Source organism: Bactrocera dorsalis, chromosome 1, assembly GCF_023373825.1.
Source record: "Bactrocera dorsalis isolate Fly_Bdor chromosome 1, ASM2337382v1, whole genome shotgun sequence".
Lineage (NCBI taxonomy): Eukaryota > Metazoa > Arthropoda > Insecta > Diptera > Tephritidae > Bactrocera > Bactrocera dorsalis.
In genome coordinates this window covers 114,280,697-114,305,469 of record NC_064303.1, presented here as the reverse complement: position 1 = coordinate 114,305,469, position 24,773 = coordinate 114,280,697, and the positions used below count along the sequence as shown (strand labels likewise).

The window sequence follows — 24,773 nt, the reverse complement described above, 5'->3', positions numbered from 1 at the left end:
ATGAATACTTTCATCGTTTAAATTACCTTAGTTGAGGAATCTCCAGTTAACGAATTATGGAAGAGTATTTGAAAACTACTACAATGAAATACTTAACAATTTAAATGATGCTTTCTTGGGCGATCTGAACTAAATATTTAACTGATGGGTTTGAAGCTGAGTTTCCCTGTTAAATAAACATAATAAATGAAATATGTTCTCTTAATATGGAGCAGAATTCCTAATTAACAACTTTTTCTAACTGTATCTAAAGTAATATTAGTACATGGTCATGTATAAATATACAATAAATACTGCTTAGAATTTCCTAAAAAATTGAACTAAATATACTACTAATTTTTGTATATCGCTTCGTTCTACAAAAATTATTCGCACAGAGTTAAGGATATGCTTCTACATTAAAAAAAAAATATTTATGATAAGCAAGTCAGAAAAAATTTTAAAAATATGTAACTTGCGTTTACCAAATTCAAAAATTAGCTGAAATGATATTTCCATAACTGATTTCAAAATAAAAATGTTTGCCATGCTAACTTTTTAAGCGTGTATGTTTAATACATGTGTATGTATACGAATGTTATGTTATACCTCAAATTAAACTTATTTTTTAATGCTTCAAATAAGGAAAAAAATTTCAATGTAAGTTGTAAATTTTTATTAGAATGTATAACACTTATTTTAAAACTAAAACTAAATTTTATAAAAAGAGCTATTTTCATACATTCTAAATATATTTTACATTAATTTACAAATACATAGTTACTTAATTTAAATAAATTACAGTTGAACCCCCGAGAAACAACGAAAATTTTCTAGTTTCATAAACTCTAGAAACAAGAGTTCCAGTTCACACAATAAAATGAGGAAAACGTAAACTTTCCTACACTCATTCAAGTCTTAAATACCTGTAAAAAAATATGGTAATTTTGATTTTTCTATAGATTCTCTATGTCAATTCCATGAATATTCACGCCAATATCAAATAAATATATAGATAAGGTGTGTAAAAGATCAACTGTTAGATGATCACACAGAATGCCGAATTTCAGAATTTATATTTTTTCAAATCTTCCGTTTTGTATAGGCATTGTAAAGTGTTAAAAAAAATTCGGATTTATATGATAATCATGTACATGTGTTTGAACAACAAAGTGATCAGCCCAACTAAATATTTCAAAACAGTGACTAGCAAGCTTGCAAAAAGAAACTAATAGATAATCGTCATTTAAACTACAAGATGTATAACATGGTCGTATTTAAATAGAGCCAGCCGAGACATAATCTTTTCAGACCGCGAAAGTTCAGATAAGTATGGCACTCTAGGCATTAGTTCTTGGTTTGTATCCCCCATTCTTGCCACATGGCTATAAGATAATTTCGGTTGATCGGCGTTCCTGACCAAAGAGTATAGGGTCGCAGTTGAAGGCTTCAGTAGAAGCAGGTGAAAATTTGGAAGTGCGCTTCACTCGACCACTACTGGGTGCTGATGCGGTAGTTACCACAGAGGCGCCGTTACTGCCACAAATGGCCGTGACGGTTGAGACAGCGTTTAGCGATTGTAGTGATATCTGCTGAGGTGTGGCCGATGCTGTAGAACTACCAGCTGCACTGTTCATAGGTGGGTATTTGATAATTGTTGTAATTGATGGGGTCAACGTGGCCGAGGAACTATCATTGCTTCCATGTCTTGTACCCTTTCGGTGTTGTAGTTCCGACCCTGCAAAATTTGTATAAATCTTATTGAGAAACTTCCAACGATTATGTAAATTTTCACTTACCTTGTGTTTCTATTGGCCGCGCCGTTGGAGGTTCGTGTAGAACGGCCGTCTTTCTTATAGTTTGCTGAAGGAGCGAGTTCACATCGATCGCTGGCCACGCGACCAGCGAAACACTTCGTCATAAATAGCAATCCAGAGGAGAAGTCGGGCGTTTATGACGATGATGTTTGGTGTAGTGTTTGCATGGTTTTTTACCAAGCCCTCCTAAATCAACCGATTTATCTAAATTACATTTAGATAAATTTTCGGCTGTGTTGATTTCGCTTGGTGTCTTTATTGCTCTATGAGTAGGAGTTTCTGTAGGAGAAAAATGGCTTTGCTGATTGTTGGAAGAGAGTGAGAAATACTCTGCAGATTGGCTCGGAGAGGAGCAAATGTCCTCGGCTAAAGTATTGGTCAAACTGCGAAGGGTGACGTCAGCGTCTTCCGCACCAGGTGTTGACACAGCAGATGAAGCATTTGTTAATGGTGTCAATGTACTTGAGTGTTCTGCATCATATTCGGTAGTCGATGTTAAGGCTGTGCAGGGCTGGTCCCTCGCGGTAAGCATCTGACCAGTTGTTGAGTCGCCGTCGTCCTCAACAACATCTGTGCAATTACATTCACAACAATAACAACTACTCGAATGACAGGAGCAATAACTTGCACTGCTTCTTCGACTCGTATGCGCAGAACTGTCCGTAGCATTGTTATCCTGCATGGATCGTTCCGCATGCTTGGTAATTTTTGCGGTCAATTTATCTTCTGCACCACCATCCTCCTCTTCTGCTTCATCTCCAGTTGATGTTGTGGATGCATGATGAAAATTGCAGCGATGACATTCTGCTGAGACCACTAGTTCATGGGGTGCGATCCGTCGTTCCTCATCATGGTCGTCTGCATCCAATTCATCAAAACTACTGCAACTAGTGGCATCTGCATTCTGGCAGGAACATTCTGAACAATGTGAACAAGTGCTGCAACATTCATCTGCTCCACTTGCCTTGAATTGTTTGCGCTGAATTCTAACACATTCGTTATGCGCCGCATCGAGTTTGTTAGCCTCTCTGCTCTTGGCCCGACACTGAGAGTCCTTACAGCATGATAAGTGTGGTGTAATAGTGACTTCATGTCTATCGGTATTAGATTCAGTCCAAATTGGAGTGTTATCACAATCTGAAAAACAATGTAAGTATACGAACATAGTTACTATGATATTGTCCTGTTTTGAATTAATTCAGAATGATTTATGGGCTAAAGAATATATTACGACTTACCTGTCTTCTTATGTTTCACACCGCAAATTCTATGAGACAATTCATCAGTTTCCCCCGTGCTGCTTGAGTTTATGGAATCACTTCGATGACCATGATATTTTCTCCGTTGTTTCTTGTCATCCTCATCGTTATCGTGTATTGGCGCCATTATTATCGGCGCTATGTTAGCCTTCGCCATTTTATACGCAAAATTTGAGGTGGCAGTGCTTGTGTTATCTTCAGTCAATGTGGCTGCATCAATTTCAATTGCAATCTCTTGCAAGCGTTCTTGCGGATTTTCAAGGCCAGATTGTTGTAGATCATCACTGGAATCAAAGGAAGACTTACTGTTATAACCTGGAAGTTGGCGGAGGCCTTTATCCTGTTGCTGATATTCCGATTGCAAGTAACGATAGCGGTGATGCCGGTGTCTATGATGGTGCGAATGATGATGTCGATTATTTATTCGATTATTACACCCACATGGCTTTTTGGTGCGTTTCTCTCCGCCTCTACCACTACCCGGGGAGTAATGGTGACAATGATGTGTGATGTGGCAGTGAGAAGTCATTTCACCGGATTTTAAATCACTACTTATTAGGCTGCAACAGTCAGTAGATTTTCTATTTCCACAACAATTAATTGATGCGCTATGACTGTGACAATTTATCAATTGACTGCAGTTTAGTATAGAGCCTGGTGTTTGTGTAGCGTTATGACGCTGCCGCACTACATCATTGTGTTGACACCGACATCTGCGACGTGCTCTGCCATCAGCTTCCGCGGTCACGGACACCATATCAATTGGAAAATCAGATTTCGATCGACTGGATGAGTTTCTCAGTATGCCATTGGAATTTTTGACAATTACCACGGCATCTAATGCGTAGTTTTCGTCAGTTGGCATGACATTGGATAACCCTTTTAGTTTCGAAAGTGTATTATTATTGTGGTGATATTGGAAGGCTCTGTTATCATGATATTTTTTATATACGGTATTTCCATAGTCGTTAAAATGTTCATTATCGGCATTTGCGGTCAGTAGATGATCATCTCCGCTACTTGTGGGACTTATAGCGAGAGATTGGTTGATGTCCGTGGTATTGGTTTGAGTGTGAATATCATGTGGATTGTTTTGTGTTTGTTGTGGTTGTTCTTCGGGGGCAAACTGCTAATCTCCGCGACGCATATCTCGTGCCTTGGTATTCTTCCTATAGAACCACACTTGAAGAAGAATTGCAATATCTAAGCTAACCTACAATAACAATTAGAAATACAAAAAGAATTAGAATAATTTGAATTGGTTTGTGGTTATTTAATATCGGAATCAAAATATACTTAAAAAAAAAAAGGTGTAATAATAATGATCAAATTTTTAAGAAAAATAACTACAACTAAACTATGGATAAGCATAATCTAATAATACTATTTGTTCACTCACCTGAAGTGTTCCACAAATCCAAAATTGTGTTGGAGATTCCCTAACAATAAAATAGCCAGTCTTAAACATATCACCTAGCGTCCACATGATGACCATTTGGATGCTCATTCCATAAGTTGATTTATTCTTAAAGTTTCGTAGAAATTGTGGCGCTCCTAAGTAAATAAATTTCCAGATTCGTTACATTTTTATAAATGATAATTTCCTGTGGGTTTGTATGTATGTACTCACCTAACATAGCCTCTGTGAAAACGGCACAAAAGCCAACCGCCTCCATAAACCACGTAATTGATAACATTAGATATGTGATAGCTGCCCCGATTGCCCAAACAACGAGCATAAAGTCTAAATACGATTGAAAATCGCTCCAATTCCAAAAATATTTGTAATCGAGATCTGAAATGATTATTTTGGACAATATGCTTTCAAGTTAAATTTTAGTTGAATTTGTAAGGCCGATAGGCACACATACATAAGCAGGTGTTTACTTACCGTTTAAATAGTGCCTCGAGCGAGCACGTTTCAAAACGCCGGCATCTGTGGAAACTGAACCTGCAGTATCAGTGTCGGTCGTTACTTTTGGTAGACGCAGATCATCGGCTGCGAAATAATTCATGATTAGTACGAACGTTACTTGTTGCCAAATTCAATATGGGCTCATAGTGCACTTACCCGAAAAAGTGAGTTCCCTATTTGAAGCATTCATTCTTTTCACTTTAACGCATAAATGGATCATAAGGAACATGGTTATGTTCATCACAACACTTTGAACAAGAAGCGGAAGCTCGTATTGCTTGGAAAACCTGCAACAGAACAACAAAAATGGTTTATTTATAAAATCTATTATATATATGTATACTTTTCTAACAGGCATATGTATATACATATATACGTAAGGCGATTAAAGTATAATCGGCTACGGAATTCTGTAAAGGAATCAATTGGTCTTGCTATATGTGGCAACTTTGCTATTTTACCTTATAAGTAAACGTACCAAATACTAATGCACATATATACCGTAATAAATGTGTACATATGTATGTATTAAGCCACGTGAGGTAGCTACGTGTGAACGGTTGCGTGCACAAGAGACTTGCTGCAAGCATTCTTTTATTTGCAGAACACACGATTAATTAAAATAACTTTTGTTCAACATTACAAAATATTAATAATTTATTTCTAAACTTGTTTCGATTTATATAAGCAATCGCTCTTTCGTCTTTCGCATATTAGTGTGGTTTCAAGAAATCAATTTGGAGCCCCCACACGCATGTTATGTACATTGCAGCTGGGGACCCAATGGTGGTGCTTGGGAATCTCATTATGGGAAGTCCCCCACTTGATCGTAAAAGGCACCGCTTGGCTTTGAAAATAATATTTCAGGATTGTTCGCCAGCGTTTAGGTGCATTTTTGACAACGAGGAAACCTTTTGGTCTTGCGATTTTTGTATATATCGTACAATATAATGCTATTTATGAATTAGATTATCTCTTTCTTATCTCGTTAGATCACCCATACTCGCGACCGGCATTTTCTGTAAAGCAGCAATACTTTAGTTTCGGAATGTTCCCTGGAATACGAAGCTACATCGCTTTTAACCACAGTTCCTTCAATACACCAGAATACTGAGACGACGTTATAATCAAGATTTAATTAAATGTCAGCTTACTATTTTATCATTATGACATGGTCGAATACGTTCATACATATGTACATATATATCGTCACCTAAAATGCAAAATAACGTATCATCAAAAAATTCGAAATTGAGTGTCTTATTGATTACGCTTCACTACTTCAAATTATATACATAATATTAAATATGTTCAACATTTTCTGGTTCTGCGGTCATATATAAACCAGTTTTAACCAATATTAATATTTTGTTTCACTCATGTTCCATTTTATTCCGTGTTTCATTCATGCCACTGTAAATTTCTGAAAATGTTGTTACGTTAATTTGCATTTCAGGTGACGATATATGTATATAATGAAAGTTGCACAACAATGAATTCACAAATATTGAATAAAATAAACTATTTGCTTAGTCAAAGCTATTTGTTATGATGGCAGAGAAGCTGTTATAGCATTGCTTTGTTGTCTATGGGTGTAGGTTATGTGTTTATGTGCGTGATAAGACGGCTTTATGTTATTTAGTAAAAAACACGCTTTTGTGTAGCCGTTGGCAATGATAAGTCATGTGAAAGGGTTATCAGCGAATTGAAAAACGGAAACGCAGACAAACGGAAATAGCGGTGATGGAATTTACATACACCACATAGGCATATATACAAGAGGAATTATTACCTCCATCTACCGGTGACTTCCAAAGACGAATTCTTTTGCATCCTTTTCATGTCAGAAACGGAGATTTTCGGGCTTTTGAACTGCGTTGCGAGCATAAAACTGTCGGACGGCAAATTTAGCATCAATATGAAGTGAAACAGCCTAGTTTGGCGCAAAAGCAAAAATGTGGAGACTCAGACAAAATACCGTTACACACAGCTATATATGCATACCTATACATATGTGTGTTTTTATTATGTACGGTGGGGCTTTGTATAACGATGCAATCATAATACTCCTATGCAAAGTGTACCAGCGAGAGCGATACAGTAGAACAAGTAAACTGGGTCAAAACGTCAGTTGCCGCATTCGAATGCAACATTTGCACCCCTTAAAGAGCGCGCCTAAAAATATATGCCAGCACAGTAGCGACGGTGTTGGTTAGCGTTAAAGATTGCCCTCGACGTTTTTATGCACACTTTCAGTAGTAAATCAGGATATATCGCTTTAAGTCTTGAAATGCATGTTCGTAATGAGTCGTGAATTGTGCTGGACTGGAAAAGTATATTTGTCAGCATGAGCACGGTTTGTTTGTTCGCAAATTTGTTGGCCTTGGGTGAATCGCAGATCCAGGTTGAAAATATATAGTAAGCTGTCCTCCGCGATAATTCCACTTTCACAACCAAGGCAAATGCTTACCGAAATAGCACGTTCAACACCATGTGGTTGTGCGAAACGTTAGACGTTCGCTTCTAAACCGGATAAAATGTCTATACGGCTTGCAACACAAATTACATACTTATGTATGTATATCCGCGCTGTTAGGTGAGGTCTAGTACACAGAAAATCGATAGATGCAAATAAATGTAAAAATAGGCTATGCGCGCACTAGTATTATGTGTATGACTGACAATGTACAGATATACATATGTACATATATTTATGTAAGTCAAATAAAATGATATGAACACAGAAATAAGAATGAGGCGCGATATAAAAACATGAATTAAATTACATGTTAAGCCATGTTCGTTCATGCGTGCAACAGATAACTTCAGTAAAAAATTCCCATATCTCGAGCATATCAGACAAATTGGTACTCGCTATGTGGACCATCTTCGACACAACAAATATATTAGTGCAACCATTGTAATTTACTTCGAAATTATCGGGTAATCCAAGGGTCTTGTGAAATTGCCTACAATCGAGTATATGTACATACTTAATTGCAAAATGTAAAATTGTATGAAAATTCTTAGAATTCTTCGTGTTTATGTATTTGCACGACAATTACACTCGCACATTAGTTTAAAATTAATTACAGGCGTTTTTCTGATGCTATGACTTTGAGCTTGTATGGAGGCTAATACATGCTTGTATGTATATACGCACATTCGTTAATGTAGGTAATATAATAACAATTTGGAACAGCTTCATTGTCCATAAGCAGCTTACAACCGAGTACAAACTATGCTCACTGAAATTGTGAGTCTTATAATTTTAGTCTAATTACAGCAGCAATTAATCTGCAGACACTGAAAAACCAGAAGCAAAAGTCAATTTCGCCACTTTTTCACTAGTTTTTCTAATTAATCAGATCTTTTTTGTTTGTGATTTCGAAGCTTAAGTATGGACAGCACGAGGGTAAAAACTCCTTCGTTATTAATTTATAGCCTTTACCATATACATATGTATATGTATGGCTTATTAGTGCAATATTTTAATAATCAAGAAATTTTTAGTGACTTTGGGGTAATTTATGAAAAAAAAATTATGAAACGGAATGCCTTCATAAGCACATAACAATAAGCGTCATTTAAATACACGATGCTGATGCATGGAAATAAATCCAGAAAGCTGTGTACATCAATCTCAACAGGATATCTTACGCTCTCACGCGAATGTGGGAGGTGAGAAAACCTCCTGCGGTTTGTGGTAATGCTAATGCGCTGAGATGATACATAAATAGCGGCTTTGTTATACAATATTTGTGTGAATGCGTCGTTGTCGTTTACAAGGTTGTTTCCTGAGGCGCCCACGCATGGGGCCACTCCCATGGCGCTTACACTTGAGAAAACTGGCACTTGCGCCCACAAGCAGACACATAAATAGCATAACTAATTTTAACAAAGCGAAAGCGAATTCGAGTGATATATTTAACTAACTGTAAATCTTAGTTTGAATTGAAAGCAACATATGCAAACGTACACACACACAATTCCATTAAATTATTACAATTTCTCCTAAATTTTGGTTCATATATCGACGAGTTCCGAGGGTTTTTCTCTTACTTTGAAGGTGATGATGAGGAGTATTCACGTTGAATATCATCAAAAGCCCACACGATTGCCGACAATGGAATTTATGTGTTACATTATCCGCTTCCATACCGCAAGACCCAGTACGCAACATAAGTCAACGCTACCAACAAACTTATAGCGTATTTTCAAGTACGTTTATCTGTGCCAAAATCGTCGTGCGTTGGCATCATACTCGATCTATCGCTCTACATTAGTGCCTATTGGTTATTTAGAATTTTATATGTTTCAAGCACACATTACAATTTATCCGCTTTATGTAGAGGACTCGTGCGTTCTTTCACATACAATTTATTCGACGTTCATGTATGAGTTTTGCATGATGAGCTCGCCGCTAGATTAATGTGGTAAAATGCTACAAATACTTGCACATATACATACAATAAATTGCAACTTAAGCAATGCTTTGGAACTGAACTGAATGCAGCTATTTATTGTAGAGCGCTTAGCGTATGGTGGATTAGCAGCGGCGCTCTTTGGTGCATTTACGTAGTATTGTTTACCTAAGTGCACACCAACACAGAAAGAGAGAATCCACATTAATTGCGGCTAGGAATTTTAAGTATTAATCAGCAAAGCTTTAGGTTTCATCCACGTACTATACTCGTAATAGGTTCATGTACAAGCATTCCACAGTAAAGTAAGGCATTTGGTAAGCAAGTGGCGTAACGATGTACTTTTAACTCTGAATAAGTAGGTGGCGATTAGTAGGAGGAGGGTGGGAATATGTGAGGTTTGTCTCCGCACATTTGTGGTGACTTATTATGTTCAGCTATTCCTGAAGCTACATCCATCATATCATATAGATAGGATATAAATTAATCTGTACTGCCTCATTTGTCGCTTCTTCATGTCTTTTTTCCAGCTTATTTAATTATTATTATAAAGATTGGAACATCTCTCATCTGAGACAAAGACATTAATAGATCTTGCCTTTGGATTGTTATACGAATTGTTTGGTGCACACCCTGCTTGTTCTTATCGGAGTATTTCCGGGGGCTAACTATCGCATTGTCCAACAATTTACGCAAAAATGGTGAAAAGCCATATTGAACAGCTCATTCATTGTTAGTACTCCAGCTTTAATGTATACACTTGTTATCACAGATTTATTACTATTGTGCTGAGGTTTTCTTTTCTGAATTATCTCCTACATTATACAGCTATTTATCACTTATTTTCCTGGTGCAAGTTAAGAATAGAGTGGAGTGACGCATAAGAGTGCAGTGCACAAATACATATGCATGACATACATTTCCATATACATACATATGTACAGGGTGTTTTTATTTTAGAGTTATAGGATTATTATTATTGACGACTCTAATTTTCCAAATAACCAACCGAAGTGAGATTATCAACACAGGCGTTTGGTCTATAAACATAGACCATAACACCAAAGAATTGGCATTTTATGTTTATGATCAGAAGTCCATCTCAATGAATTTATGCTTATATGCGTTGAACTGCTGTTTGCGCCTGGTAGAACCATTTAACACATAGACGCTTGATACATGACATGAGGAATCCAAGTTGTGATTATTTGTGGTTGCAATTTAAAGTAATGGAAATAAAAATGTCTCCGAAGCATTATAAGCCTCCGAAAAGCACACCCTATATATGCAGATCCTTACATATATTGTACAATGTTTTATATATAAGAATATAATATTAGTGTCATATTTATCAACATTTCGCCAGCAGACACACGAGATTGACCACACATTTAGCGTCCTATGATTTCACGATAAGTTCATGATTTCTTTATAATATGCAAATAATTCACTGAAAATTCTGATGAACAATGAAAGTAGAAAAAAATCTGATTCAACTGTTCTGAGAAGTATAAGCGAGTAGTCGTTTAAAATCTCGGAACCAATTTCTAAGTAAATAATCTCGTGTAACCCTAAGCTCATGATTGGCATAGTTCATGGTGACTACTAGGGGAAGAATTTCACTTGATTTAAGAGCTGCAAATATTAATAATATGTGAAATTATGGTTATAGAAGCTTACGTGCTGTTCTTTCTTCTAATTATAATATAAATGATGCATAATATTTCGAATCGGACGTACGTGTGAAAAACTCCAAGCACATAGTAATTATAAATGAGCTGTGAATGTGAGTATGTCATCATCAATTTCTGCAATCAGACGTCAACAGTAGCCTGGCTATATGGAACTTCGTTTGTTCATTTGGCTTTAATAAAAATGGTATGCGATCAATATTCTTCTCACACAACGCAGTCCAAACTAAGTAATAATGCTAATATTTGGAATATAGTAATTATGTGTATCATAAATGGATTCTACTAAGAGTGGGCATATTTTACTTTACAAAAAAAAAATCTATTCGATTTTTCGTCAATAAAAAGGCTAACATATTTTAGCAATCAGTACAGATGGAAATATTAACCTTGAAAGCTTTTCAATCAGTAACTGAAATTACCAATTTGTTTTAGATACCGAGCTAGTTGAAATATATTGGTATTTTCCAAATTTAAAGCCACACTCCTGCAAATTTTTAGAACTTTTCAACCTTCGTGCACTTTAATCTGCACGAGGACATAGCGCACGCATTGAATTAAACATTAATTAATTAAACCTACACTGTACACTGTACGCTGCACATAGGATGCCATGTGTATGAGAAATTGGAAATAAGATGTCTTTATCATTAACCTCACCCCCCACCAAAACAACAGACCATTTTAAAGTAACCGAAATGAAAATTAAAAAGAAATACACACACATAACATCCAACGTAAAGGAAAGGTAAGTCTGCGTAGGAACGTGAAGCACCAGCCACGTGAACTCTGCTCGAACCGTGTCGGTAGGAATGTGTGCCATTTCGCTGAGCTTGTAACAGGTTCACGCCACACTTGACAGCTCATGTGGCATGAGAAAATCGATGCGGCATTGCAAATTATGGACGCGAAAATGCGCGATTCAGCGAAATGGAAACAAAACGTACAAATACAAGTAGCAAAGAAAATAATCGAAAAAATACTACAGCATTAAGTAAAAGCACAAAAATAAAACCATACAAACTTTGGACATGGCATAAACATTTCACTGGACCTGTGTTCAATTCTCTAGCGTTGCGCTATGAAATTGGATGGGTTGTGTTGAAAAGCTGATTTTAAAAATATACATTTTCTTGTTATGCAAAAATGATCTCATTGGCTCTTCTAGCCAAAAATAATCATAATTACATAATTACATACGTTACTGATTTTCTATTAATATTGTATAATAAAGTATATGAATTGTGTACATCGCTACAACTCAATGAAATCAGACAGCGCAGATGAAACCACATCTGTTGGCACTTAGTAATTACATTCACATATAAGGAAATGCAAGATTCATATTTTCTATATTTGGAAATATACATATATGTAATATTGTGTATGTATATGTGCGTATACATACATACTAGTGTACGTTTTGGTCCATCGAAAGAAGTTGTTACCATATTTTCAATGTCGATGATTATATGAATTTGGAATATCTTTCCCTTTTAAAGCCATTCTATCAGAATTGAGTATTTCATAGACACAAATATGTTTCATTCATTCAATATTTTGAATCAATCATGCATATTTTATGTTTTTTTTTATAGAATTTTGGAAGGAAAAAACGAGTAATATTGCACAAAGCACACCCACACAAACATATCATTGCGTGTTTTAGTATTTACTGGCCTTCTTGTTTCATTAGAAAAGTCGCATTAGGTGGAGAAAAGTAAGCCGCTGGTACACTTTTAATGAAATCACAATGACAGAAATTAACCTCGCCCACGCAGCGCCTGCCAAGCCACTCCCATTTTATCGCTAAAAAGGACAACAGCAAGAAATATGTTTAGAAATGATTTGTTCAAAGCTGACTCCTTGCGATTGACCTTATAGAAAGGTCAGCACAAATACAAATGCATAGTTTAATTAACCATAAAAAAAAGGTGATAAAAATAGATAACTGCTAAATAATGCAAGAAAGCCCCGTAATGCGCAGATGGATTTTTGTGTAAATACCACTCTTTTGGCTTAGTAAGAGGCTCTAACTGTAGAGTAGTTTAATAGCAATCCTGGAGAATACATATAAATATAAATATGTATATAAAAGACGCAAATATCAATTAACATCACACAGTCATACAACGGATGGACACATCACCATTTGAAATAAAGAAGGCTTTAGTAAAATTCTCCGACGTACATATTTATACATACTAGGTGCACAAACTGGCATTAAGTCAATATATCAATGCTGCTAGTAAACGCATTATTTATAGCGACAGCGCCACTGATTTCCGACACAAACTTCAGTTGGACGAATATGGTGTGTTGATTAAAATGAAACATGTTTGGCGCTGACTAACTGACAACAACGAGTGGTGGAGACCGGTTTCTGAGTCATCGCTAAATGGCCACGCTTCTTTTCGTCATAGAAATTGCAAGCTGCCATGGTCAAGTGCAATGACAGTCGCCCGACGTTATTGGCGCGCCGACAGATATTCGTAAGCAATTATTTAGAAACAACAACGGCTAGCGGTAATAGACCGTTTGGCAGACGGTAGCAATGCGACGATTTTAGTCAACAGCTTTACGCATACGCATGCACCATGTTATGTTATGTTATATTAATATGTATGTATGTGTGTGTGTATGTAAGTAAGCGTCTGATAAATTTTGTTAATGTTCATAACCTTTTATTAACGCAATTACATTGCTTATACTATATTAATTGAGTATCGATTTGTATCGGACTTCTGTGCCAATGGTCGCTAAACTTCGATCAGAAACGGCATTTGATCTGAATTTGGGTGGCAAATATGACAAGCGGGGGCTCACTTCGACTATTTGTGCATACAAAAAATTATATTCAATGAGTTTAGGAAGTCGAGTTATTTTGAATTGCGGATTACATTATACATACATGTATGTATATGTGTGCACAATAGCTTAAGTACGTATGTATTTCATCGATTGTTTTAGTATGGTAATAGAGTTTAGTTTTAGTGCAATTATTAATTCAATATTGGCTGTTATTTCTGCTATTCATTTAATTTGTTCAAACGCTGTCATCTAAGTTTACTTAACACTTTTGTTTATGTATTTATGTACTATAATACAAATAACAATATAGTGATCATAGAGTGGCTGCTAGAAGTTGATAAAAAGCAAATTGCTTCTTATCATTGGTCTGCTATCTAAGGACAAACAAGGGTAGTAAAAACCAACAAGTTTCCAGATAAGAGTCAATGCAATTTTTATTTGATGAATATTGCTGGGCAGTAACTAGAAAACGGCAGACTTTAGTTATAAAGGCTGCTGAATTCATCGCAAAACAATATCTTTTCATATAATATAAATACGTATGTATGCATGTGTATATGTACTTTTCTGCATACAACCAAATGATTTCTGTTGTAATATAAGTATACATACATACATATGTACATACATATATGATCAACTGATTGTCTTAGAGGAATTAAAAAAAATATGATATTCTCATTTATCAAAAGAGCTTATTATCCAGATAGTTATCATTTTAATCAAGAATATGACAATCCAGAATGTGAATATGTATGTTTACGTTCTAAATAGGTACATAAGTATGTGTGAAAAGCGAAATGTGAATAGATATAAATGATAGATGAAAATAGGGTAATTAAGCAGACAAATATTAATGAAATGATAAAAGCAAACAATTATAAGTTTTTTTCGTTTCCGTCAGTTTTATTGACGTTTATAAAAAATGAATGCGTAGTTAAGTGCTACTGTGAAATATGTGATAATATGGAAGTGAAAACCTGAGTTAATATTATATGAAACGATAGCGCGCTCCGTAGACAGATCACTTTTCCTGTTATATACATGTATGTTTGTATGTACATAGTACATATGTAAGTATGTATATATTTAATTGTTCCACATATAATTGCATACATACATAGTATGTACTTATGTATGTATTCACTAAATTCATAGTATTTCGCTTGCTTTTCATAACTTTTCTGTCAGCTTTTACATATAACAATAGACGGAAGTGGTTTTGCCGCCAACACTTTTACCCAAATTAAATATTATATGATCAACATTTAGGCACACATACCTGTACATACACATGAACATACATAAATACCTGTATGTAATAATATACATATAAAATTGTTTGTGCAACTCTAACTCGTCTTTGTCGTGCTCGTGCTTCAGAACCTCATGAGATCATCAACCTGTGCGATAAAGCGAGGGATTCAGCAGTCGATTATCTTTCGTCGCAACCATTTTGTATTAACGTGTGCGCATTAATGTGTTCTTTCTGTTTACTGTCGTTAGCCTACTAATATGTTCGTATGTACACGATGTGAATTGTATAGCATGTCGATGGGAAATACGATAAGGTTTCAGAAACGTATTCGAACTATTTATGTACATATGTACATACATATGTATACATACACACATATGTACATATATCCAAGGCATCCTTGCGAGAGAATTCGTACTAGTGTTTCAATAATATAATTTATTGTACGATTAGAAGATCATTGAAAGCGATCTCGATTTTTTTGTTCTGATAACCCCGTCTAAAATAAATGTAGAATGAAAGGTTCACAATACATTCATTTTGTAAGATATAGGGTACTCGCAACCAGATTCATATGTATGTGTTGAAAAACATAATGCGATAACAGAAACATACAGATGGTTTATTTAGCTTCAAATACTAGTTAGTTTTTGAGACTTTTCACCTCAAAGTACATATTTACTAAACCCAAATATGCACTTTCACACACATGTGTAGTACATAAAATTGTAGTATATTGAAAATTATACAATTAGAGGTGCGTAAAGCTTTATCAGTTCACGCTTTTATAACACCATATTTTATAACTGATTATAGCTGTGGTTTTCGTTATTGTTTTCAACGAAAATCGTTCAGACAGTAATTTTACACATTTCAAATGTAATGCCTATAATTGAAATATTGAGAGTGCAAAATCGTTTGCATAAGGTAATTGAAATAAATATTCTCTAATTTTCGGTTTTTAAAAGCAACCAGTACATTTCATGAGAATGTGAATGTGAGAAGAATTTCAAATGTAAAATTAGCAAGTAGAAAAAAGGTTAAGAAATACACTGTAAAAGGGAGTGATATCTGTATGAGTACATAATTTTCATACTAAACAGGATTTCCTAAATACACTTAGCAATTCGTATTGAACCTGTCATACCCGTTTTATTGTTCTTATATATGTATATATGTTTGTATGTTTAAATCTAATTTATTTAAGATAAGTATAATATGATATTGTGAAAAAGTTTTCAGTAAACTAATTTTAGAGATGTGTAGACGTTATCTTTTTATAAGAGCATAACACGTTATTTTATGTTGTTGTACAAATTCGGGCACGCTCTGTTCATGTTGCCTTGGGAACGACATACTAATTATGTCAAAAACTGACCACACTTACTAAATGTAACGAGTTCGGATGCTAGTCAAAAGGGAGTGCGCGAAGATTCCAGCATCGTAATTTACAACAACTATAGGCACGTGCATAGGTATTTACCTGTCATGCGCTCTACAGTCTTACAAAAATTACTGACTACTACTACCTAATCATTTATCATTTAGTATATTGTTAAACGGTACAAACACACAAACAAACAAATTCTAAATAGTCAATGAACATATCATTGATAAATATGTTTGTATTTTATTTATATTCATGGATAAGAAGTTTTACACTTACCAGAAAAAGATCCTTAAGGAATTTGCAATCAATAGCGCAAGACAAACGTGAAGCGAAAATCCGTCTGCATCTTGTGTTTTCTTTATTTCCAAATATTGCGGTACATAAGGTATAACACCGCCAATTACCATAGCAGATGCTGCGGCTCCACTGGCCACATGACCGACAGTGATGCCGAGTTCATCATGAATAACCCAATCCATTGTTTCTTTACTAAATGCTTACGTGTTGCCGAAATTGTAGCAATACTACTTATTTTATAAAGAGTGGATAATACTTTTAAATTTTGTAGCAAGTTAGAAACTTTTATTAAATGATTAATAGCTTACAAAAGTACGTATACTTTGCATTATAAGAGAATTTTTACTATCGTAAATAATTAAATTTTTTATCTTCGTATGCATTTATTTACGACTTAATTTTTATTAGAATTGCAATCGGATGGATATGTTTGATGTTGCTTTGGTTTATTTGATGTAACTACATATGTTGTTTTGGAATTAAAGTATTTTATTTTTGTTGGTTTCGCTATAATTGATTGAACAAGTTAATGGAAGTTCTGGCGTTTGGCCGGAGGTAGCGTGCTTTTCGTAACTTGTGCAGTATTCACGCCTGCTTAATCTAAAAAGAAAGGTCAACTTACACATGCAATTCACTCCACTTAATAACATTACTATGAAATAACTGATTTGTTTTTATAATAGAACGTACACTCTTGATGAAAACAAAAGAATTAACATACGAATGCAGAGAAAATACTAAGCAAAATTGCGAAGGTTATTTCGTGTACACAATTATTTATATATAAATTTTTATATTTCTTAAATGGTTTTACTTCAATAAAATATTTATATGTTTATATTTTGCAGTCACTACCAAATATGTTCTTATTAAGTTGTGCAAATATTTATTGAATTTTCCTTTATAGGGTACAAATGGTATATTTATAAGTATGTACACACATGTATGAAAGTATGTATACTCAGGGATAGCAAGCCACATTCAAGAAAATCATACAGATGCATTTTCACACTTCCGTTTATATTTGGTATGTATGTATGTATGTATGTAGATTTATGTCGCGGCACAATTTCCCATTTTCCACTTTATATTATGTACAAATTATATTTATGCCATTATTTTCATGACTATTTACTTCAACACCAAAACTTTTCAAATATGTATTTATTTTTGTAAATCTCTATCTTCCGGATCCACTTATCTCTGTGATAATTATTTTTTGTTCTGTTGTCTAAAACCATCTTAAATATTATATTTTTCACACTCACACAATGATGAGATTATGGAACTACGGCGCGCACGCACACGTCCATTGCTCATTCTGGTTTACAATTTTCTGATTCCGATTCCGACACCTATTTTAACAATCTCACAAAATTGACAACGTAAATTCCTCATATATTTTTCATTCAAAACGAAATGAGAAAATGGCGAATGTCATACGTATGAATGGACGCTAAATTATTGCACAAAAGTAATTACAAATCATCGTTGCCACACTAAAATTTGACAAGAATTGTCGACATTCCTGACTTACGCTATTATAAGCCGTATTTATTATTTGAAATACAAAATTTTTCGTATTATATAATTGCTCTCCCCCAACAAATAAAAATTTTTTGATCGTGAGACATATCTGTCAATTTCAGAAGTTTTTAGTATGCTGTTTATATCCAATATAGAAAAAGTGAATAACCCTACCGCCAAACATGTGGCAACATTGATACGGAAAGCAGCTGATTGGATATTTGGTGTTGTATGTCATACATAAGTCTTTTCTGTTATTGCATCTTATTGAACATTAATTAATATATTTGGAATTTAAAACTTGGTTAAATAATTTTATAAAATGGCTCAACTAGTTATTTTTCGGCAATTGATGAATAAAACTTTGAAACATCAAATGTGTCGCATGATCACAATCACTCAGTCACCTAATTACCAAATACGAAAGGAGGAGGAAACAAGCCGGTCCTTGCAAGAATCTAAAGGGCGAACTGATATATCCACAGATGTAAGGCCTCTAGGTGAAAAAATTAAGGAAAACACAAAAACCGCCAGTTACACAGCGATAATTCTCGCCGGTATTGGGGTGACCGGTGTGATGTTTTATGCAATTTTCAGGGAACTATTTTCAAGTTGTAGTCCAAATAATATATATTCCGATGCTTTGGATCTCGTAAAAGAGGTAGGTACACAAAAAATTAAGAGATCGAATTTTGAAAGTATCTTAACCATTTAGGATCCACGAGTCCAAGATGCACTAGGTGCTCCCATAAAAGGGTATGGCGAGGAGTCACGTCGTGGCCGCCGTCAACGTGTCGCTCATTCGACTTTCGAAAGAAACGGAGTACTACATGTACGCATGCAGTTCTACGTGCAAGGCATACGCAACAGAGGGACAGTACACTTGGAGTCACGTCAAGTAATGAAAAGTAATAATTATTAATCTATTGTTCCTTAATAACTTTCCTTACAATTAATAGACATCATCGGGGAAAATGGAATATCGTTATTTATTTATGCAACTTGATTATTACCCTCACACAACTATTATTATTGAAGATAATCGTGCTTATGATCCCAAATCTGCATCGACTGATATTCCTCTTGATTCTGGAAATCTAAATTTCACGTCGTTTCAGAATAAATGATAATACATGTTCAGGACATAAAGATGTGCAGACGAAGAATTTTATTAAAGTTTTATATTTTATAAGATACCACATCAATCAGTGTATTCTTATAATTTATATCCAAATTTTAGCCAGTAAAGATCTTAAAAAGACAGATTTGTTTACTGTCAAATCGTAGGGTTGTAAACATTTTCTGTAAAAAAATTAAGATCAAAGTGGTTCTGTTATACTCGCCAATGTTTAAGCCATACATTAGCACCTTGTGAATGCAATAATTAAATTAAATCTATTAAAATTTATTGTTTTTATTAAGTTAAATTATTATTTATATAGAGTTCATTGTATAATTATTACTTGTGTACAGTAACGCCAAGTTCTCGTATTAACATTGGAGGAAACTGTTTTCCATTTTTTTAATTAGTACATAACCGAAGTTGAGAAATCATCCAAATCAATGTTATCTCGCTCCGGTTCGGGTCAGTAAAGTTTTTTCCATGGTATCACTTCCCAAGCTCGAATTATGTGTTGGCCAAACAGATAGTCTTTAACCTTGTTCATAATATAGAATGATATTCCGAAAAAGGAAGCAAAATATAACCAAAATTGTCCCAGTCGCTCCCAAACACTCAAGTGATATCGCGCTGGTACTTGCATTACATCCAAATCTAATTGTATTCGAAGAGTGTTTCCTGGTTCTTGACGAAAGTAAGTTTCTTGCTCCGAAAGCTGAAAATATGCCGGATTCTTCTTTAGTTTTTCAAGGAGGGACTGTAATTGGAAATCACCCAAGGCGACGTGACTACTATTAGAGCTGAGATTCACATGACGAAACTGGGTTTTTATATTGCGTCCCGGAAAAGGGCAAGTGAACTCTATGTATTGTTTTAATTTTAGTTCAGCTTTCAGTAATATGGTACCAGCGTTTAATTGCATTCCTGATGGAATAACATTATGGTAAGTTAGAATCGCAGGCGGTGATAGTGAACATTTGTGCTGTAAACAAGCCAAAAAGTTAAAGCAATTGCTCAAATTTACGTTCAACTATGTACTTTACCTTCAGCTTTGCTTCAAAAAAGATGGCCAAGTCGATGCTTTTGATTCGACCCCGAAGAGATTCTAACTGTTGTTGGAAATGGGCTCGATCAATTGTGCCATCATGATCAAAATCATCGGTCCAATACTGTAAAGAGTTAGCACTGAAATTCACATTGACAAGTAACTTCGGGGCCTTTTACTTACCTTAATTCCTTCGCAATTATTGCCGTGTTCCATTACGACAGTATTTAGCTGAGGCAGAGTACTACATACTACCAAATTTACATCTTGCTTATTATTCACATCTTCCGCTTCCGTGTCAGCAATTAATATGCTTTGGAATTTGAATTGCAATCGCGGTTGCTCGAAAAGTATGCGTGACTCCGAAATACCAGAATACGGGCTAAGTAGCGACACCAGCAACATGGGAATCATTACAGACAATATGATGAAAATGAGTACGATAATGCTTGCGGAAGAGCACAGCGAGTTTTTATAAATTATGGATGTGTTCTTCGTGTGCAAAGGTATGAACTTCATTGTTTTACCGACTCCTTTGTTTGATAGTAATTGATTAATGTGATAACTGAAACTTATTTTGTTATTAATATTATTGCAATACTCTTCATGCCACGGACAGACTGTTATAAAGTTTTCATCGTTTTTTTACTGGAGTTTTAAAGTTTCCTTGGCAACGGTTCGTTGTACACCTAAACGCAAATGATTGAAATTAATGTCAGAATGTAATTAATAATAATAAAAGTAACTAATAAATAAATAAAGGCGTTCTTACTTTAAATACTTATTTTTTTTTCTGTTTTACCCAAAAATGTTCAGAAAATTTTCCAGATTTCAACCGTAAATAAATTTTCCAACGTTCTTTGACAAATTGACAAAATAATAAATGTTTCGAAATCAAAGATAGATGTCACTGAACGTAATTTGTAGTAAATGATCCTATAGATGTCACTGCAGAAAGCAATTTGACATACACCACACTCTTTAGCTTAGATACGCACCATCGAAGAGTTTTTTACGCTTTTCACCAAAATAATATCCAATTTCGAAGAAAAAGGTTTATATCGTAAGAAAGCGGATTTCGAAGTTACGTTTCCCGGAGAAAGTTTCAATAGAGAACGTAAGGAAATTTAGTAAATATTAGATAATTTAAAACATTACATCTGTTTGCCACTAAACGCCACATATTATGGCATTCTATCTAAGGTATAGTACTCAACATTTTAACTTTGAACTTTAGTTACCATATATTTATGTACTTTTTTTGTAACTTTAACGTAGCGATATTATAAAAAAGTCATAAAAATGTGTGAAAAGTATCAGAAAAATTTGTTTAACATTTTTCCTTAAAAAACCGCAAGACACTCACGCACTATTCGTATTTGACGCAAATAGCACTGTAAAACAGGCGATACCATGTGAAAACAGTTAAAAAATACGCACAACATATGTATGTATGTACGTATTTTACACATGTCTGTTTTTGCCAAGCGTACTAGGCGTAACCAAAGAGAAATGCGTAAATGCACAGTTTACAGTTTTTCACAGTTAGCTTTGTCCTCAATGTGAGAAAAGTATTAACATTAGGCCGGGAAACCGCAAGGAAACTCGTCAAATTGCTTGCGAGTATGTTGCATGTATACATACATATGCATGCAGGGAAGGCCTCACGCACATTTCAAAATGCCAACTAATAAGCCTTAAATGATGAAACCGCAAACTATCAGTATATTTGAATAAAAAAATACGTTATTACGGTAAGGTCTGACTTTGTGACAGCTTGCAAAGATATACTTATGTAAATATCATTTCAGATATCGTTGCTTGCATTCAAATATTGCAGCATTTTTTCTATATTTCGAGCGAAAAATAAACGCTTATCTTGTCATATCATAAATGTACATATACCACATACCTATATAGCCTATATATACATTTGTTTGTATGTGTGTATGATGCTTGCATTTGAAGTCCACTAATGTCCAGCACGCCAGCTTGCCCGCCGCAGCGATATGCACAAAACACTATCCTTAGAGACGAGACACCGACGTTGTTGTTGTATATGTTATTTCATGGAAGCTTGTTCATGTCCACCAAAACAGGTGTTGGACGCCTCAGGAGCTATGGCGAGGCATAACAGCACGGCAGCAGGGAATCGCGTTGCGTATTTTACTTTTTGTGAAAAACTGTTAAAATATTATTTTAAAAAATATCCGCTATGTTTTAAATATTCACAATGTACGCGCACAACTTTGAGCGGATAACAAACTGTCAAAACTGTTCTCCATTTTATGTGTTGGCTGGACATTGCAGGTGCGTCGTTCCTAGTCCGGCGGGAAATCGGAATTTGTCACGAGTCTGCTTGGTTTTTCTGTGTGCTTTGTAGATTTCTCTGCCTGTACATGATCTAAACTTTTCCGCGTTTTTTTTGTGCGAAATTGTTGCAAATTTTTGACAGTATCGCCAATGTACGCATTTTGTGTGAGGTTATGTGATAGCATGAACAATTTGAGAGTTGCTCTTAACATTTTTATTAAACGTGTATCTAATTTTTCTAAGAAGATTGTTTAGTAACAAATTTACGTCACTTTTGACAGTCACAACTTCGAAGTTGTAGATAATTTCGTCTATCTTGGAACCGGTATTAACAGCAACAACAATGTCAGCCTCGAAATCCAACGCAGAATAACTCTTGCCTACAGGTGCTACTTCGGACTGAGTAGGCAATTGACAAGTAAAGTCGAACAAAGACCAAACTCTATAAGTCACTTATCATTCCCGTCCTCGTATATGGTGCAGAGGCAACATGACATGACAACATCTGATGAGAAGATTGTTACGAGTTTCTTGTCGTCCGAATGCACGAAAGCACTCCAGCTCTGAAAGTATTCGACGCCGTACCCGCCGGCGAAAGCAGAGGAAGAGGAAGACCTCCACTCCGTTAGAAATACCAAGTGGAGAAGGACCTGGCTTCGCTGGAAACTCCATCCGGCGCCAAACAGTGAAAACGAAGAACAATTGGCGTGCTGTAGAAAACTCGGATATAACCGCCTGAGCGGTGTCTTCGCCAATAAAGAAGAAGAAGAAGTACGAGTATGGCAAAAAGAATTTCGTTCCTAAAACTTAAACAAAAATATGTTGGATCAACCATTAAGATATGTTGAGTGTCTATAGTTTCTCTTCGAAGATAAGACGACAATTCTCCAGCACAACTTTCTCTAAGCTTTCTGTTAAGATGCGCGTTAAGCATGGAGAATAACTGCTCAGTTGTGAATAAGGACGAATAACTATATGATCACTTGATTGCTCTGTTCTTTAATTGATAGTTTTGTTATCTCGTCTAATTGCAAACAGAATTATGTTTATTGACTGTCTAAAGCTTTCAATAGAATTGCTAAACTTATGCCCCTAATTGGCTTAAAATTAGCTTTCCCTCACTTTATTATGCGCCAAACAGTTTCCCATTCCATAGAGTGGAGTAAAGTAGTAGGGGACAACATCCGAGTTCCTAAAATTATCATTATCTTTATTACAACAGCAAAGCTACTTCGTCACTAAATATGGTCATTACGAAATGTCAACATAGAAATCGGCAACATCCGGTGTCGCTTAGAACGAAGACACACTAATAAAACTCAACTGTTCTTCACAATTGCTGGAAGAAATTGCGCTTACTCATCTCACCCACTTTTCCAAAGAACCAAAAGTACTCTCACACAAATAAATACAAGTACGTACCATGAATGCATGTATGTGTGTGGGTGTTTGCGGTATGTTTGCATGTGTGCGCAAGCAGAAAAATGGCGGCAAAAATGGCTCCCATGTCTTTCATTAAAACTTTCGCCAAATTATCGGGTAACATATGGATGCTGTCACACACACCCAACGAAGCAAACCCAAAAACCAATCCTTTGCGGCTTAGAAGCATCCAACAACCGGCAGTTGGCGTTGGTGGTGGGGGTGGTGGTGTTCATAAGGCAGCGGAGCTGTATAACGACGACATTGTCGTTCACTTCATCATCGTTCATGCCTGTCAGTCTGCTGCAGTGTATAAATGAACAGCGAGACCACGAGACTGCGATTGCAGGGGGCGGGGGAGTGGCGAAGTGCCGGATTCTAAATGAAGACGAAAATGTCGTCGCGCTGTTTGGGTGGCGCTCGGCCACACTGCTGCTAATATGGGGGTCGGGTTGGAGTGGCGGCAGCAGTCTTCTGCGGCTCCAAGCGTAGATATCTTCGCTCA

At 35.5% G+C, this 24,773-nt stretch overlaps 3 protein-coding genes across 3 annotated transcripts; 1 reads left to right on the top strand and 2 right to left on the bottom strand.

Annotated features, from left to right (window-relative positions):
• Nucleotides 1–638: 638 nt before the first annotated feature.
• On the bottom strand, nucleotides 639–18,193 carry LOC105229225 (uncharacterized). Its single transcript, XM_049446699.1, is given in 9 exon segments — nucleotides 639–1,717; nucleotides 1,779–2,933; nucleotides 3,035–4,268; nucleotides 4,455–4,609; nucleotides 4,686–4,850; nucleotides 4,947–5,054; nucleotides 5,127–5,257; nucleotides 16,821–17,441; nucleotides 17,783–18,193. Coding segments are annotated over 7 exon segments (3,033 nt in total). The 5' UTR covers nucleotides 17,024–17,441; nucleotides 17,783–18,193; the 3' UTR covers nucleotides 639–1,717; nucleotides 1,779–1,896.
• A 388-nt stretch (nucleotides 18,194–18,581) lies between these two features.
• Nucleotides 18,582–19,663, top strand: LOC105229224 (mitochondrial import inner membrane translocase subunit Tim21). Its single transcript, XM_011209345.4, has 3 exons — nucleotides 18,582–19,029; nucleotides 19,084–19,266; nucleotides 19,328–19,663. The coding sequence occupies exons 1-3, from the start codon at nucleotides 18,691–18,693 to the stop codon at nucleotides 19,493–19,495; spliced, it is 690 nt and encodes a 229-aa protein (XP_011207647.2). The 5' UTR covers nucleotides 18,582–18,690; the 3' UTR covers nucleotides 19,496–19,663.
• Nucleotides 19,664–19,768: 105 nt separating this feature from the next.
• LOC105229223 (uncharacterized) lies at nucleotides 19,769–21,222 on the bottom strand. The gene is made up of 3 exons (XM_011209344.3): nucleotides 20,717–21,222; nucleotides 20,532–20,657; nucleotides 19,769–20,470 (listed from the first exon to the last, which is right to left on the bottom strand). Exons 1-3 carry the CDS (start codon nucleotides 21,050–21,052, stop codon nucleotides 19,955–19,957), a joined length of 978 nt encoding a protein of 325 aa, XP_011207646.2. The 5' UTR covers nucleotides 21,053–21,222; the 3' UTR covers nucleotides 19,769–19,954.
• Nucleotides 21,223–24,773: the final 3,551 nt, after the last annotated feature.